Raw genomic sequence first — 18,649 nt, forward strand, 5'->3', positions numbered from 1 at the left:
CTGCTGCCATCGTGATGTTCTGCCGGCCGTGGGTCTCCTCCCCTGTGCCCTGAGGCAGGCTCCCATCTCCAGCCTCTGCCCGACTCCTGTCCAGCTTCACCTCCTCTGGGGCTGCGAGATAGCACCACCTGCTGGCAATTCAAGGTAACAACACTGAAACAGGAAAAACAAGCTTGAAAAACAGACCCAGGCCAGATTTGAGTGGTGAACTGAGTGGTGATCTGAACTGTCCTTCACAGCAGGCCAGGGGCAACTGACCCTAACTGTGAACAAATTTATCAGCTTGAGAAGACAGCTAGAAATCAGAGCTGAAAGGACATTGTACTTAAACGAAAAATCTCAGAGTGTACTTGATTGGTTCTGTTAGTTTAAAGACTTGATTCTATTCCTGCTGTTTTGTTCCTTTTTTTCTTTTCCTTTTCTTCTCTTTTCTCCTCTCTGTAAACCATTTCTTTGTATAGAGGAATAGCACACCAATAAGGTGGTTGGTTAGCTTGGATGTTACCATCATTGTATATTTTAGTTTTTTTTTTGTATAGGAGTTGGATAGTCTGTAGCCATGGTCTATTGTTTTTATCTGTTGCAGTTTAGGTCTCTCTCTCCATTTGTTGGTACACTCGTCTGTTTTCCCCCTTATTCCTCTCTCTCTTGATCCCCCTCTTTCCCCACTCTCTGCTCCATTCTCTTCCCTCTGCTAGCCTCATTTTATTTCAAGGAGTAAACCTACAGCCCCACTGCATGGACAGATTCCAAGGCAGTGGGAAGTGGGTTTCAGATTATCCATATACCTATCGGTGGATACCAGGACCTGCAGACAGATTTTGAATCAGAGCTCCCCCCTTAAGTAAATCTCAAAACTGCAAAAAGGACCACCCCCAACCTAGAGTGCAATTCCAGAATTGAACAAAGTAAGAGGGCAAACATAAAGAAGAATAGGAGATTGAACAAACAGAAGTAAAAGCAACCCCTCTGCCCCTGAATAACAGAATTAAAGAAGACAGTGACGTGGAGGGAAGGAAAACGTAGGGAGGGAAAAAAGACGTGCAAATAAAGAAAAAAAGAGAAGAACATAGGTCTCACACATACCCCTGGGAGGTCAGACACTGAGAAAACAGACTCTGGAACACAAGCAATGAAGAACCCCCAGAATGACTGGTCACATGCAACAAACTCAGACATCAAGACATTAATAGAGAGAATTTTAAAAATTGAGGAGAGAAAAGAGGAAAATAGGAAGGAACTGATGTCAGAAATAACAGCAATAAAGAATACTGTGATGGAAATAAATCACAAACTAACAAACATGGAAAGCAGAATTAGCCAAGCAGAAGAAAGAATCTTAGAGTTCGAAGACCAAAATACAGAACTAACAAACTATCAAAAACATAGAAAAGAAGCTCAAAAAGATAGAACAAAACCTTCAAGAGATGAATGGTCACTTCAAGAGACTGAACCTAAGAGTAATTGGCCTTCCTGAAGCAGAGAGAGAAACAGAGGCCACACTGGAACAAACATTTCATGAAATCATTCAAGAAAACTTCCCTCATCTCATCAGTGATAAAAAAAATTCAAACACAAGAGATTCAGAGAACCCCTGTAAGACAACAAATGAGAAGACCAACTCCCAGACACATAATAATTTGCCTAAACAAAGTAGATATAAAAGAAAAATTCCTAAAGGCAGCAAGAGAAAAAGGTCAGACTACCTACCAGGGAAGACGAATTAGAACAACAGCAGATTTATCTACAGAAACCTTCCAGGCTAGGAGAGCTTGGAGCCCTATCTTCAAAATTCTAAAAGATAAACAATTTCAACCGAGAATAACCTACCCAGCCAACCTAAGCTTCATCAGTGAGAGAGAATTGAAATCTTTCCCAGATATCCAATCTCTAAGAACCTACGCTGCCACCAGACCACCTCTACAAGAAACACTTAAGAAAGTATTGAACACAGAAGAAAAGGAAAAACGAACAACAGTTCTTCAGAAGAGTACAGGTAAAAGATTACAAACACATGTGATCCAACTCTAAAACAAAAAGAAAGACAACACACAAACAGGAAGAACAACAACAACTCTGTGAGAACATTATGATAGGGATCAACTCTCACATTTCAATAATTAGTTTGAATGTGTATGAACTAAATGCACCACTGAAAAGACATAGAATGGCAAAATGGATAAAATATCACCAGGCAGCAATCTATTTGCTTCAATAGACTCACCTCACTAGAAAGGACACTCACAGACTCAAAGTAAGAGGTGGAAAACAGATTTTCAAGCGTATGGAACACAAAAGAAAAGAGGAGTCATGATCTTAATCTCAGACAAAATACCCTTTAAGCTACCAAAAATTAAAAAAGATACAGAAGGCCACTACATAATGATAAAAGGTTCAATCCATCAACAAGAAATATCCATCCTAAACATGCATGCACCCAATATAGGAGGGCCAACTTTCATAAAGCACCTCCTAGGTAAACTAAAAAAAGATATCGACTCCAATACCATCATAACTGGGGACTTCAATACCCCACTCACAACCCTAGACAGATCATCAGGACAAAAAATCAGCAAGGAGATCCGAAACCTCAATGTGACACTTGACAAAATGGACCTAATTGATACCTAGAGAACCTTCCATCCAAAGAACACAGAATACACATTCTACTCATCACCGCATGGAACGTATGCTAAGATAGACCACATACTTGGCCATAAATGAAGCATAAGCAAATTTAAAAGGACTGAAATTTTACCATGCACCTTCTCAGACCACAGTGGAATAAAAATAAACATTTACACCAACAAGGTCCCCCCAAAACCCACAAAGACATGGACACTAAACAGCATGATGCTAAACAACTTCTGGGTCAATGATGAAATCAAAACACAGATTAAAAGATACCTGGAAACAAATGAAAATGAAGAAACATCTTACCAAAATCTCTGAGACACCAAGAAAGCTGTAGTAAGAGGGGAATTTATATCCCAACAAACGCACAAGAAGAAAATGGAAGGATCACAAATTAATAGACTAACAAGTCACCTAAGGAAGCTGGAAAAGCAAGACAACAAAAACCCTAATTTCAGCAGAAGAATCCAGATCACCAAAATAAAAGCCCAAATCCAGGACATAGAAGACAAAAAGATAATACAAGAAATCAATGAAACAAAAAGCTGTTTCTTCAAAAGGATAAACAAGATCGATGGTCCCCTAGCTAGGCTGACCAAGAAAAAGAGAGAAAAAGCCCAAATAAAAACAATCAGAAACACAAAAGATGAAGTCACATCTGATCCTGAAGAAATACAAAATATCATTAGAGACTACTATGTACACTTGTATAGAAACAGACTTGAAAACCTTATGGAAATGGAGGACTTTCTCTCATCATACAACCTGCCTAGATTGAAACAAGAAGAAATTGAGAATCTAAATTGACCAATAACAATCAAGGAAATTGACTATGTAATAAGAAAACTACCTACAAAAGAAAGCCCTGGACCAGATGGCTTTCCAGCAGAATTCTACAAGACATTTAAAGAGGAGTTGATACCAATCCTACTGAAGGTATTCCAGGTGACTGAGAAAGAGGGAACTCTCCCCAAATCATTTTACGAAGCTAACATCACATTGATAACCAAGCCAGGCAAAGACCCAACAAAGAAAGAGAATTACAGGCCAATATCTTTGATGAACATAGATGCTAAAATTCTCAACAAGATCCTAGCGAACCGAATTCAACAACACATCTCAAAAATCATCCATCATGACCAAGTAGGCTTCATCCCTGGAATGCAAGGCTGGTTCAATATTCATAAAACCATAAATGTAATTAAATACATCAACAGATGTCAAAACAAAAACCACATGATTATATCATTAGATGCAGAAAAAGCTTTTGATAAAATCCAGCACCCCTTCTTGATAAAAACCCTTGAACATCTAGGCATACATGGAACATACCTCAAAATAGTAAAAGCCATCTATGAGAAACCCACAGCCAGCATACTCCTAAACAGACAAAAATTGGAACCATTTCCTCTGAAAACTGGAACAATACAATGATGCCCACTCTCCCCTTCCTGTTCAGTATAGTATTGGAAGTTCTGGCTAGAGCAATCAGAGAAGAGAAGGCAGTCACGGGTATCCAAATAGGAAAAGAGGAAGTCAAGTTATCTCTCTTTGCAGATGACATGATTGTGTACCTTTAAAATCCAAGGGAACCTGTCAAAAACCTCCTTACACTGATAAAGGACTTTGACAAAGTCTCAGGATATAAAATAAATGTGCAAAAGAAAATCGCATTTCTTTACACCAATAATAGACAAACAGAAACCCAAATGAAAAGCACAATTCCATTCACAATAGCCACAAAAAGAAATGAAATACCTTGGCATCTTCCTAACCAGAGATGTGAAAGACCTTTAAAATGAAAACTACAGAACACTGCTCAAAGAAAGCAAAAAAATGACACAAACAAGTGGAAAAATATCCCATGCTCATGGATTGGAAGAATCAACATTGTGAAGATGTCCATCCTACCTAAGGCAATCTACAGATTTAATGCAATACCCATCAAATTACCCACAACATTCTTCTCAGACCTAGAAAAAACAATACAGGAATTCATATGGAAACACAAATGACCAAGAATAGCCAGAAAAATCCTCAGCAAAAAAAAAAAAGCAGGTGGTGTGTCACATTACCAGACTTCAAACTTTACTATAAAGCTACAATAATCAAAACAAATTGGTATTGGTACAGGAAAAGGCATATAGACCAATGGAATAGAATTGAGATTCCAGAAGCAAAACCTCAATTTCTCAACCAACTCATCTTCGACAAAGCCTCCACCACCTACCACTGGGGAGAGGAGAACCTATACAGTAAATGGTACTGGGAAAACTGGCTGACCACATGCAGAAGATTGAAACAGGACCCCTATCTATCCTCATACACAAAAATTAACTCTAAATGGATCAGAGACCTAAATATAAAACCTCAAACCATAAGAACCTTAGAAAATGAAGGACATACCCTCATGGAAATTGGAACTGGCATCCAATTCCTGAACAAAACCCAAAACCCACAGGCCATGAGAGAGAAGATAGACAAGTGGGACCTCATTAAACTGACAAGCTTCTGCAAAGCCAAAGAAACCATCAAGAGAGCAGGGAGACAGCCTACAGACTGGGAAAAAGTATTTGCCAACTCCAGGTCTGACAAAGGCTTAACATCTTGGATCTACAAGGAACTCAAACGTGCTGAAAAGAAAAAAACAAGCAACTCCATTATAAAATGGGCAAAAGATGTGAACAGACACTTCTCAAAGGAAGACATCCGAGCAGCCAACAGACACATGAAGAAATGTTCAACCTCACTAATCATCAGGGAGATGCAAATCAAAACCACACTGAGATACCACCTAACTCCAGTCAGAATGACAATTATCAATAATTCAAAAAATAACAGTTGCGGGAGAGGGTATGGTGAAAAGGGAACACTTCTACACTGTTGGTGGGAGTGCAAACTAGTGTAACCTCTATGAAAAACAGTGTGGTAATTCCTAAAAGCTCTAAATATTGACCTCCTGTATGACACTGCAATCCCCCTACTGGAAATATACCCTGAAGAACTCAAATCACTCTATAAAAAAGATACCTGTACATGTATGTTTATCACAGCATTGTTCACAATAGCAAGAACCTGGAAGCAACCATGCTGTCCATCAAAAGAGGACTGGATTTAAAAAATGTGGTATTTATACATGATGGAATACTACACAGCCATAAAAAAGAACAAAATCATGAATTTTGCAGCAACCTGGATGGAACTAGAGTCTATAATACTGAATGACCTCTCACAGAAACAAAGATCTGAGTATCACATGTTCTCACTCATATAGTGGACCTTGAACATCCAATGTAATACTATAAGAAAATGACTTATAGTGGTGGGAAACGATGGGGGGAAGGGAGATGGGATTAATGGTAGTAAATATCTTTCTGGGGACAGGGAGACACCTCTTATCAACAAGGGTGCCTGAACGAAGCATATTTGTATACCTAACCCTTAATTGTACCCCACAATATCATAATAAGAAATACTGATTAAATTAAAAAAAAGAAATTTGCAAGTAACTTGAGTGACCAACCATATATCCAGGTTTTCCTGGGACATACACAGTTTATGCCTATTGTTTTTGCATAGTTATTAGTAAACATTCCCTTCATTCCCAATAGTATTCCAGCTTGAACTGTAATTGAGATGCTTATCCTCTATAGAACATATTTCAGCACTTCCTACCTATTTTAGCCAATTTTTTAATAGTTTGCATGGACAGGCTCAGTTTTGGTTTCTTTTCCTAACTCTGGGGCTTACAACAGTATGTGGCACTCAGTGACTGATATTTTGAATGAGAAGACATCCTTGCTATCTTGTCTTAAGAAGTTTGCATTCTAAAACAAAAGTATACACACACACACACACCTGGCATCTCCACACAGTTTTTAGGACAAAAGACTAATATTTTTCTTAATACTTTCTTCCTTAAGGCTTTGAAAATTAAATACAAGTTTATTTCTGCTAAGCCAATTATTTCTTTTCTACTTTAGGTTATCGGGTAGGAAACTTTCACAAAAGTAACTGGCAATTTTAATGAAGGTTTCCTATGTTTATGAGATTTTCCCTGAGTTTAAATTTGCTATTGTAGCTCTACATAAACGTGGTGAAAGTGTTCACACCAAGTGTCATATTGGACAGAACTAAATATTAGATGAAAAAAATATTCTATAGTCCACTAGCTAAAAGGAGTCAAATTTGTTTTTTAAAGGTACCTCTCATTTGCCAATAAAGTATACATTTAGTCCTGTAAACAGTTGGTTTTAAGTGACTGGAGCTTTGAATAAATACAAGGGAAAATATTTCAATGTCCTATGTACACTGAAAATTATTTTGAAGAGAATAAAATGTAAGTCAGACCGTAAATGTAAAATATATAAAGGAAATGTGTGTCTATGTGTTGCCTAATTCATTAAGTGGCATTTCTGATGTCACAAGTGGTGACATAATCATTAGAGAAATCATTATATGCTGTCTGAATGTCAGTTCTGAGATGTTAGTTCTGTGTGACTGTGTTTCCACGTGACTCCTAAAGTAGGCATGCAGTTATCCATAACAATCTTCAAACTGTTATCAGCTTTTCTTCTTTTCTGTAGAAATGGTATTGAGGTAGAACTGGAAATCTCTGGTACACTGGTACCAGATCGTCTGGTTTTAGATGAATGAGCACAGCTGCTGCCTAAAAAGTCCATCAGTGCTCACAGGTCCACAACCTTGCCCCACTGACAGTCTCAAAAAATAAAAAAAAATCCAAAATGCTGTTGGTATCTATTGCCTCATTTATGTATATTGAGAACCTGCTGTATTTTCTTCACTTTTCTAAGCTCTTTCTGTACACATCTTATGCAATTCTTTCAATTACTTTGTGAGGTAGCTATCAATATCCTCATTTTACACATGAGAAAGCCAAGGTTCAAAGAGAAGAAAACACTTGACCATGTTAGACCTGAAACCCATCAGGATAGATAAAGCAGTAGAGAGGAGGGATTTCAAGATAAATTTTTTCCTAATTATCTTCTATTATTAATGTTTTTTTTTAATATGTTCTGGTTCTCCATGCAAGTTGGGCTTTTTTTACCCATTAAAATAAATAAAGGAGGTTGCAGCTATCTTCAGAAATGTGCACACACCCCCTTTCTTGTCTGAAGCACATCTCTTTATATGATACCCTTACAGCCTGCTACTTGTTTGTCTGAGAGCAATTTTAATGGCTCTCCAGTCTCCCTAGTAGACTGGGTTCCTGGTGTTTTGAAAGGAGTATCACTGGCAAGGATGTGTTTGGGAGTGAATTTCAGCTTTAGCAAGGATCTGATATGAGATCTGGAAACACTTCCTGGCAAAAAGAAGGAAAATAAGTCTATCCAAGGAGAGCTATACTTTACTGAATGCATTATACGTCTTTCTCAAAGTTGTTTTGATAAGCAGACAGCTTTAGCTGTTATTTTGTGTGTGAGGGAATTACAGTATTAATTCCACCACGGAAATTTTTATACTTAGAATTACTAGGGAATTAGAGTTGCTACATTTTTAATGTAAGGTTAGTTCAATCATGGTAAGCAGAAAAATTCAGTGCCAGAGAACCTGTAGTTTCTTAGGAAGAATCCTCTGTGTTCTAAAATTGTTTTCCATTAGTTTAATAAACATAACCGTGGTATGTGTGTTTCTTTTTAGGGACTGGTAACATCTGAACATATCAAACCAAACAGGCAGACTCTTACACCATCACTACCACAGCATTTTACCACAGTGGAATGCCACTGTATGTGGATTCCAAACAAGCTAAAAAGAAAAAGAGCTGATTAGACCTCTGACTACCTGCTGAACGGGATGACGGCCACAGCTGAGGTGGAGACACCAAAAATGGAGAAGAGTGCCTCCAAGGTAGAGAAGCAGCAACCTAAACAAGACAGTACAGAGCAAGGCAATGCTGATTCTGAAGAGTGGATTAGCTCTGAGAGTGATCCCGAACAGATGAGCCTTAAAAGCAGTGACAACAATAAGAACTGCCAACCTGGGGATGGTCAGTTGAAGAAAAAGGAGATTCCCTCCAAACCACACCGCCAGCTATGTCGATCACCCTGCCTGGATCGTCCAAGCTTTTCCCAGAGCAGCATTTTACAGGATGGTAAGCTTCACTTGAAGAAGGAATACCAGGCCAAGATGGAGTTTGCTCTAAAGTTGGGCTATGCAGAGGAACAGATTCAATCCGTGTTAAACAAGCTGGGTCCAGAATCCCTTATTAATGACGTATTGGCTGAGCTTGTCAGACTTGGCAACAAAGGTGATTCAGAAGGGCAAGTCAACTTGAGTCTGTTAGTGCCTCATGGGCCCAACTCCAAAGAGATTGCAAGTCCTGAATTGTCTCTTGAAGATGAAATAGACAACAGTGACAATTTGAGGCCAGTTGTCATTGATGGAAGTAATGTGGCAATGAGGTAAGCCTGGTATGTTTTTTCTCTCTTTTTAAAAAATCTCCCTGAACTCATAGAAATTGAAATCACTATAAGAGGCCCTTGGTTGTTGTCTTTGGTTTGTGTTCCTGTAGGTGGACAAAAGCTAAAATGATCCTGCTCTTGCATTTTATCTCTCCTTTGAAATTGCTGCCATTTTTTTTTAGATGTTCTGAGTGCAGTTTAGACGTCAGTGATGATACTTCAGAGACATAGCCATTCAGCTTTGTTCCTCTTACGGTCTGCTGTCGCACCCCTGCTTTGGTTAGACTAGTCATAATGAAAATATTGTTTTTATAATGTTACTTGGGGGCTTACTTAGAAATTTTCAGTAACTCCCAGTTGCTATTCTACTAAATTTGGATCCCTTTCTCTGTCTTTAAGGCTCTTTGTGATTTGGCTTTTGCCTATTCCCATTTGATCACATCTCTCATGCTTAACTGCATTTACTTCAGTGTCTTTAATGGTCTCCATGTAAATTATGCTGATTTATATCCCCACTATCTGTGTTCATGTCATTTACTAACTTAGTGGTGACTTCCTCCTTATCTTCATATCCTTCATGATGCACTACCACCACAAAGACCTTCCTAATTTTTCTGATCCCAGTGATGGTCTCTGAACTACAATATCTGTGGTAGGTTGAATGATAGTCCCTTAAAGATGTCCACATTTTAATCCCTGAAACCTGTTATCTTATATAATAAAAGGAACTTTGCAGATGTGGTTAAGGATCTTGAGATGGGGGTGATTACCCTGGATTATCAAGGTGGGCCCAGTGTAATCACAGGAGTCCTTATTAGAGGGAGGAGACAGGATTAGAATGAGTAGAATGAGATGTAGTGACAGAAACAAGAAGCTGGAGTAATGTAAGAAAAGGACTATAAGCCAAAAATGTGAGTGGCCTCTAGAAAGAGCAAGGAAACAGATTCTCTCTTTAAGCTTGCAGAAAGAACATAGGCTTGCCAACACCTTGATTTCAGGCTTCTGACCTCTTGAACTTGTAAGGGAATATAGTGGTATTATTTTAAGCCACTAAATGTGTGATAATTTGTTAAAGCAAATTAGGAGACTAATTCAAAATAGTGCCTTTGTATTTTATTCCACAGTTTCCCATATCATTTTCTTACTTCATGCCAGAGAACTTTAGAAATCCTTTCTATCTTCCAAATGCATTGTCATCCAGCCATGACTTTAAAATTCCCAGTGATTAGGAGCCTTTCCTATTGAGTCCATCATTGTTTGATGGGCTCAATGGAATCCTTAGACTATAAACAACCAAAACAAAGTAAAAAAGTCTTAGTAGGAGGGAGATACAAGATGGCCACCTGGTAGTAGCCAACCAGCACCTCTCTCCCAGAGCAGACCAAAGAAGAGGATTCCAGAAGGCAGTGGCACCCCCCTCCCCATTAACTAGAATAGGCTGAGGTGGAGGATGCACCCCACATCCAACAGAGGACTCTTGGGACACATAGGGAGTGAGGAGGAGAGAGAGTAAGCAGCAGCCAATTTCAGAGCCAGGAGGCCCGTCCCCACCATGTGACATGCTTACATTGGATTTTCAGTCCTGCCTTATATGTGACATGGTCTGCAACAGTTCTCCTCTCGCCAGCCACATGGGTCTCCAGTCCCAAGTCAGGGGTGGTCTGGATACAACACTGCTGGCATGCTGCCAGAGCCCAAATGGAGCTGAAAATCCATCCAAGCTCTGAATGCCTATAGCCAATCAATCCCTGAAAGCATGTACCCCATGGGCAGTACTTGGTGGTCAGTCCTCATACTAGGAAAAGTCACTTACTGGCTTCACTTATCCCAAAGGTAGGTTCTGTTGTACACTTCTAAGCAATGAATGGTGCTGCCATTCTGGCAGTACTGCCACAGCAGCCAGGGAGCCCATCTACCCTCCTGATCCCCATAGAGAACACATAACGAGATTGGAAAGCAGTCTAACTGACCTGGCTGTGGGAAAAACTTTGCGGCAGACATCTACTTTGAGTTCTGAGCACTGCCTAAAAGGAGAGGTGGGACTGGAAAAAACAGGGGAGGGGGGAGAGGTAGGCACCTGCAGACCTGATGGTTACTCTCTTTCTTTCTCTGTGGGAACTCTTTCAAACAGTCAAAAAATCTCTAGGGCAGCTAAACTATATTTAATGACAACAACAAAAAAGAACAAAAAAATAATTAAAAGAGAAGAGTTGGTCTTCACAGATAAGGAAGAACCAGCAATAAAACACCAGCAATCCCCAAAGTTTTAAAGAAGATCACCCACAAAATCTCCTCTCATACCCCAAACAATGGAACCCTTCCAGAATGACCTATGACAGACAGAATTCAGACTATGGATGGCAAAAACAACAAAGGAAAACCATGAGAAAATGGAAGCAAAGATCATCCAGGCAGCAAAAGCACTGCAGGAAATAAAAATTGAGCTGGTCAATATAGGAAAGGTCCTATCTGAAATCCTGAAAATGAAGAATTCCTTCCTGGAATTTCAAAGCACAATGACAGACCTATTCAGCAGAATTGACCCGGCAGAGGAAAGAATCTCAGAGCTGGTGGACCAAAATATTGAACTAACCCAGTCTGACAAAAGCAAGGAAAAAAGACTCAAAAAGAATGAGCAAAGCCTATGAGAGGTATGGGATTGTGTAGAGACCAAATTTATGGATGACTAGAATCCCTGAGACAGAAGGGAGAATATCATTAAACAAATCTTCCAAAAGGCTAGCCAAGGAATTTTCCCTTATTTCACTAGAGAGGCAACCATCCAAATGCAAGAGATCTAGAGAACTCCTGCAAGGTATTACATGAGAAGACCATCCCCAACACACCTAATAATCTGTATCCATAAGGTAAGCATGAAATAAAAAGTCCTAAAGGGAGCTAGAAAGAAGGAAGAGACCACCTATCAGGAAAGACCCATCAGAATTCATAGACTTCTCAGCAGAAACCATATAAGCCAGAAGGCACTGGGTTCCAATCCTTAATATTCTTTTTCTTTTAAAGCCCTTTTCATTTTTAGAATTTTTTTCTTTTTTTTAAAGGTGTGGGGTACAATTCAGGGTTAGGTATACAAGCATTGATTATGCAGGTACCCTTGTTGATGAGAAGTAACTCTCCCTCCCCTAGCAGTTTCCCTCAACTACCACTCCCACCCTCCCTTCCCTGACAGTTTTCACTACTACCAATCCCTTTCTTATAGTAGTATGATAATCATTCAAGGTCCGCTTATGAGTGAGAAAATATGGTACCCTGTTCTTTGTTTCTGTGATAGATCACTGAGTATGAAAGACTCTAAATCCATCCAAGTAGCTGTGAAGTCCATATGTTTATCCTTTGTGCATAATTTGCATAATATATCCATTGTGTATATGTACCACATTTTTTTTTTATCCAGTCCAGCTTCGATGAGCAGCATGATTGGTTCCATGTTTTTGGTATTGTGCATAGAGCTGCAACAAACATGCGTGTGCAGGTATCTTTTTTGTAGAATGATTTGAGTTCCTCCAGGTATATTCCCAATAGGAGAATTGCTGGGTCATATGGAAGATCAATTTTGAGATCTTGCAGAAATCGCCATACAGTCTTCCAAAGAGGTTGCACTAGTTTTCATTCCCACTAGCAGTGTAGAAGCGCTCCTTTTTCTCCACATCCTCGTCAGCATCTGTTGTTGTTTGTTTTATTAATGATGGCCATTCTTACTGGGGCTAGGTGATATCTCAATGTGGTTTTGATTTGCATTTCTCTGATGTTAGTGAAGCTGAGCACTTTTTCATGTGTCTGTTGACTGCCAATATATCTTCTTTTGAGAGGTGTCTATTCATGTCTTTTGCCCACTTTTTGATGGTGCTATTTGTTTTTTTCCTTTCAGCAAATTTGAGTTACTTGTAGATCCTAGATGTTAAACCTTTATCAGATATACAGTTGGCAAATATTTTTACCCATTTGTGGACTGTCTCACTGCTCTCTTGATGGTTTCTTTTGCTTTGCAGAAGCTTGTCAGTTTGATTAGGTTCCACTTGTCTATCTTATTTCTTATGTTATGAGTACTTAGGGTTCTGATCAGAAACTAGTTACCAGTTCCAATTTCCATAAGGGTGTCTGCTGCGTTTTCTAAGATTCTTATAGTTGAGGTTTTACATTTAGGTCTTTGATCCATTTAGAGTTAACTTATGTGTATAGTGATAGGTAGGGGTTCTATTTGAATATTCTGCATGTGATCAGCCATTTTTCCAGCACCATTTACTGATTAGGTTCTCCTTTCCCCAGTGGTGGTTGTTGGAGGCTTTGTTAAAGATGAGTTGGTTGAGAAATTGAGGCTTTGCTTCCAGAATCTCTATCCTGTTCCTTTGGTCTATATTCCTGTTCTTGTACCAATAACAGGCTGTTTTGATTACTGTAGCCTTATAGTAAATTTTGAAGTCTGGAAGTGTGATACCTCTTGCTTTGTTTCTTTTGCTAAGGATTGTTTTGGCTATTCATGGTTATTTATGTTTTCATATGAATTTCTGTGTTTTCATATGAATTTCTGTATTTTCATCTGCAGGTCTGAGAAGAATGATGTTTGTAACTTAATGGGTATTGCATTGAATCTGTAGATTGCCTTTGATAGGATGGACATCTTAACAATGTTGATTTCTCCTATCCATGAGGATAGAATATGTTTTTGTTTGTGTCTTCTTGGATTTCTTTGAGTAGTGTTTTGTAGTTATCATTGTAAAGGTTTTTCACTTCTCTGGTTAGGAAGATGCCGAAGTATTTCATGTGTGTGTGTGTGTGTGTGTGTGTGTGTGTGTGTGTGTGTGTTGTGAATGGGATTTGCTTTTTATTTGGGTCTCTGCCTGTTTGTTGTTGGTGTATAGGAATGCAACTGCCTTTTACACATTTATTTTATACCCTGAGACTTTGGCAAAGTTCTTTTTCAATGCAAGCAAGTTTTTGGCAGATTCTCATGGATTATCAAGGTATAGGATCATATCATCAGCAAAGAGGGATAACATGACTTCCTCTTTTCCTATTTGGATACCCCTGATTTCCTTCTCTTGTCTAATTGCCCTAGCTAGGACTTCCAAAACAATGTTGAACAAGAGGAGTGAGAGTGGGCAGCCTTGTCTTCTTCCAGTTTTCAGGAGGATTATTTCCAATTTCTGTCCACTTAGCAATATGTTGGCAGTGGGTTTATCATAAAAGGCACTTACTATTTTGAGGTATGTTTCTTCTATACCTTGGTGTTTTAGGGTTTTTATCAAGAAAGGATGCTGGATTTTTATCAAAAGCTTTTTCTGCATCTAATGATATAATCATGTGGTTCTTGGTTTTAACATCTGTTGGTGTATTTAATTACATTTATAGTCTTGCAAATGTTGAACCAGCCCTGCATCCTGGGGATGTAGCCTACTTGGTCATGGTGGATGATTTTTTAGATGTATTTTTAGATTTGATTTGCTAGAATCTTGTTGAGAATTTTTGCTTCTATGTTCATAAGGAATATTGGCCTGTAGTTCTCTTTTTTTGTTGGATCTTTACCCAGTTTGGGTATCAGTGTGATGTTAGCTTCATCAAATGATTTGGGGAGAATTCCATCTTTCTCAATTGCCTGGAATACTTTCAGTAGGGTTGGAATCAGCTCCTCCTTGTACGTTTTGTAGAATTCTGCTGGAAAGCCATCCAGTTCAGGACTTTTTTTTGTACATAGTTTTTTTATAACAGAGTCAATTTCTTGGGTTGTTATTGGTCTATTTAGTGTCTCAGTATCTTCTTGTTTCAACCTGGGGAGTTTGTGAGATGTCAGAAAGTCCTCCATTTCATTTAGGTTATCAAGTTTGTTTCCATATAGGTATACATAGTAATCTCTGATAATCTTTTGTATTGCTTCAGGGTCAGTTTTGATGTGATCTTTTGTATTTCTGATTGTGTTTATTTGGGCATTTTTTTTCTTTTTCTTGGTTATTTTGTCTAGGGGTCCATCAATCTTGTTAATTCTTTCAAAGAGCCAGCTTTTTGTTTTGTTGATGTTTTCTATGATGTTCTTCTATGATATTGTTATACTCTGTTCTGAGAAGTTTCTTCTATGTCCCATATTTTGGTTCTTATTTTGGTGATTTGGATTACTCTGCTAAAATTTGGGTTTTGGTGGTCTTCTTTTTCCAGCTCCCTTAGGTGATTTTTTAGGCTTTCAACTTGTGATCTTTCCATTTTCTTGATGTGTGCTCATGGAGATATAAATTCCCCTCTTAGAACTGATTTCATGGTATCCCAGAGGTTTTGGTAAGATGTTTCTTCAATTTCATTTGTTTCCAGGAATCTTTTAATTTTTGCTTTGTTTTTAGCATTGACCCAGTAGTTGGTCAGCATCTACTAGTAGTTGGTCAGCATCATGCTATTCAGTGTACATGTCTTTGTGGACTTTGGGGAAATTTTGTTGTTGTTGATATTTGTTTTTATTACACTCTGGTCTGAGAAGGTTCATGGCAATATTTCGACCTTATGGAATTTGTTTATGCTTAATGTATGGCCTAGGATATGATTGATCTTGGAATACGTTCCATGTGGTGATGAGTAGAATGTATATTCTGTGGTTGTTAGGTGGAATAATCTGTAGGTATCTATTAAGTCCATTTGGAAATGTTAAATTTAGGTTCTGAATCTCCTTGTTGATTTTTTGCCTCGAAGATCTATTTAGGGCTGTTAGAGGGGTATTCAAGTTCCCTGCTGTAATAGTGTTACAGTCAATATCTCTTTTTTGTTTACTTAGTAGTTGCTTTATAAATGCTGGTGCTCCTATGTTGGATGCATGTATGTTTAGGATGGATATTTGTTGTTGACGGATTGAACCTTTTATCATTATGTAGTGTCCTTTTGTAACTTTTTAAATTTTTGATAGCTTAAAGGTTTTTTGTCTGATATTAAGATCACGACTCCTGCCTTCTTTTGTGATCCATTTGCCTGGACTCATTTTCCATTCTTTAACTTTTAGTGTGTGTGCATCCCTTGTGGTGAGATGAATTTCCTGGATGCAGCAAATAATTTGTTCATGGTTTCTTATCCAGTTTGCCATTCTGTGTCTTTTCAGTGGTGCATTTAGTCAATTCACATTCAGGCTGATGATTGAAATGTGATTGTTTATCCCTGTCATGAGGTTCTGATACAGTTTTTTCTCTGTTTGCTTGTTTTCTTTTAGCTTTGGGGTTAATGTGTGTGTCTTCAAGTTTTTTGTTGCACTGTATTCTCTGTTGATTCTGTGCTCTGCTGTTCTCTTGGGAAGTGTGTGGTCATTCTTTTGTTTTTCTTTCTACTGTGCTTAATATCTTTTTAAGTGTCTCCTGTAGAGCTGGTCTGGAAGCTGCATAATCTCTTAGGGATTGGATGTCTGGGAAGGATTTTCATTTTCCAGCACTAATGAAGCTGAGCTTCACTGTTTAGGAATTTTTTGGTTCAAATTATTTCTCTTTGAAGACTTTGAATATTGGACTCCATTCTCTTCTTGCTTGTAGTGTTTCTACTGATAGATCTGCTGATATTCTGATTGTTTTTCCCTGGTGGATAGTCTGATCTTTCTCCCTTGCTGCCTTTAGGATTTTTTTCTTTTCTGCCTACTTTGTGTAGGTGAATTACTATGTGTCTAGGAGTTGGTCTTCTAATTTGATGTCTTGTGATGGTTCTCTGTATCTCTTTGCTTGGCTGATCACATCTCTGGTGAGATGGGGAAAGTTTCCTTGGATTACCTCCTGGAATACTTCTCCAAGTTGTTCTCCATTTCCCTTTCTTCTTCTGGGATACCAATCAGGTGTAGGTTTAGCCTCTTGATATAATCACACTTCTCTTGTAGGCTTTGTTCTATCTTTCTGAGTCTTTTTTCTATGTTTTTTATGGATTGGGTTAATTCCATGTTTTGGTCTTCAAGTTTTGAGATTCTTTCTTCAACTAGATTAATTCTGGTTTCCTTGCTTGTCATCTTGTTATTTATACCCGGGATGAAATTTTTTATTGCCAAAATCTCTGTTACTAGTGCTTTCAGTGTTGCACCTTGTCTTTCTTGAGCCTCATTCACTTTTTCCATCCATTTCCTAATCCCTGACATATTCTGGAGCCAATCATTGGTGACTTCCATTGTTTGGGCTCCAAGGTCTGATTTCTCAGGAATTTTCTCTTTGGTACACATGAAATTACCTGTGATCTTCCTTTGGTTTTTCCTCATTCATGACAGATCTCTTGTTTTTCTCTTTAGTTGTGTTTTTCAGTGTCAGTGGGAGAAGCTTTCCCTTCTGATGTTTGCTCAGCTCTCTATTCTTCCCTGATCTGGGCTCTGTATTTGTTCTATTTTGAAATATGATGGTGGGTGGGAAGCCTTGCTGTCTTTTTTAGTTTTTGAGTGTTGAATAAAGTAGGGGATAGGGAGCTAGGATTCAGAAACTACTTGCAAATTGCAATGATCACTGATTGTGGTATGTGTTCCCTGAGACTCACTTCCCACCACCATTCTATATGATGATGCAAAGTGGAAACCAATGCAAAAAAGCAGTTGAGCACATGCACACCCCAAAACAAACTGGAATAACAACAAAGTGAAACAAAGCAAAGAACAATAAAAAAAAACCCCAAGAAAACTGACCATGCACACACCTAGCACAAAGTGAATGCAGAATAAAAACAGAAAGACCAGAAAAGAAAGAAATTCAGGTCGAACCCTCACACATATATTGACACACACCTTAAACTATAAAAAATGAAAATTTAAAAAAGCAGAAGAACAAAAGAGCAAAAACAAACCAAAAACAACAACAAAATTAAAAGATGAACACTCAATCATTCACATACACACGTAAACAGAAAACAACAAACAAAAGAAGAAAGAAACATAAAAAGAAAAGAAAAAAATTGGGGGCATGCAGATCAGACCCTCACATACAAATTCATGCACAAAAGTAAAATATTTAAAAGTAGATGAACTAATAAACTGGCAAAAAATAATTTTAGTTAAAAAATTAAAAATTAAAAAAACCTGCCCTCTCATGGCAGACTCTGTAATTGTTCCTCTAGTCTGATCTCTCCTGCAGCACTTCCACCTCTTTCACTCTCTCCCTAGAGTCCAGAACAAGGAAGGAAGAGGGGCAGTGGAGGTGGGTGGGCCTGCAGTCTTCCCCTCACACTCTCATATGGTCAGGGAGATATCCTCTGGTGGGGAGGTGTAGGATTGTCTCTTCCCCAGGTATGTAGACATGGGGGGGTACCCTAGCCAGGAGAAATGGAGTTCTCCTATTGCAACTGATTTCCAGGCTCTGCCTGGGTTTGTCCCTCTCAGTCATGGCCCAGCTGTGTGGGTTTGATATTCAGAGGCTTGCTGTAGAGGAGGGGGTTTGGGTCAGCCCCAGACTTACCACTGATCTCTTGGAAGTTTTTCCTCATTCTTTTGTGGCCATGCCCTTTGTCCCACAGCTGGATCAGGGTAGGGGATGGAACGCCTGGAACTCAGTACTCATCAGGTTCCTCCGAAATTTGTGCTTTCAGGATATTCCCTCTGGTTATGATCAACCCCTGAGTAGTTGATCCACTAGTCACAGAGATAGGTCTGTTGC

The 18,649-nt window shown here is 38.7% G+C and overlaps 1 protein-coding gene across 2 annotated transcripts in view; it reads left to right on the forward strand.

Moving 5' to 3' along the window:
* Positions 1-18,649, forward strand: part of ZC3H12B (zinc finger CCCH-type containing 12B) — an 82,148-nt gene that overhangs the window by 26,206 nt on the left and 37,293 nt on the right. For both annotated transcript variants that reach the window (XM_008051840.2, XM_021709483.1), the window contains exon 2: positions 8,296-9,059. In XM_008051840.2, the coding sequence (XP_008050031.1) occupies positions 8,452-9,059 (608 nt within the window). In that variant the 5' untranslated portion in view covers positions 8,296-8,451. The remainder of the gene's footprint in view (positions 1-8,295; positions 9,060-18,649) is intronic.

This window comes from Carlito syrichta, unplaced genomic scaffold (assembly GCF_000164805.1).
Source record: "Carlito syrichta isolate Samal-C Ts95f unplaced genomic scaffold, Tarsius_syrichta-2.0.1 Scaffold238107, whole genome shotgun sequence".
NCBI classification, from domain to species: domain Eukaryota; kingdom Metazoa; phylum Chordata; class Mammalia; order Primates; family Tarsiidae; genus Carlito; species Carlito syrichta.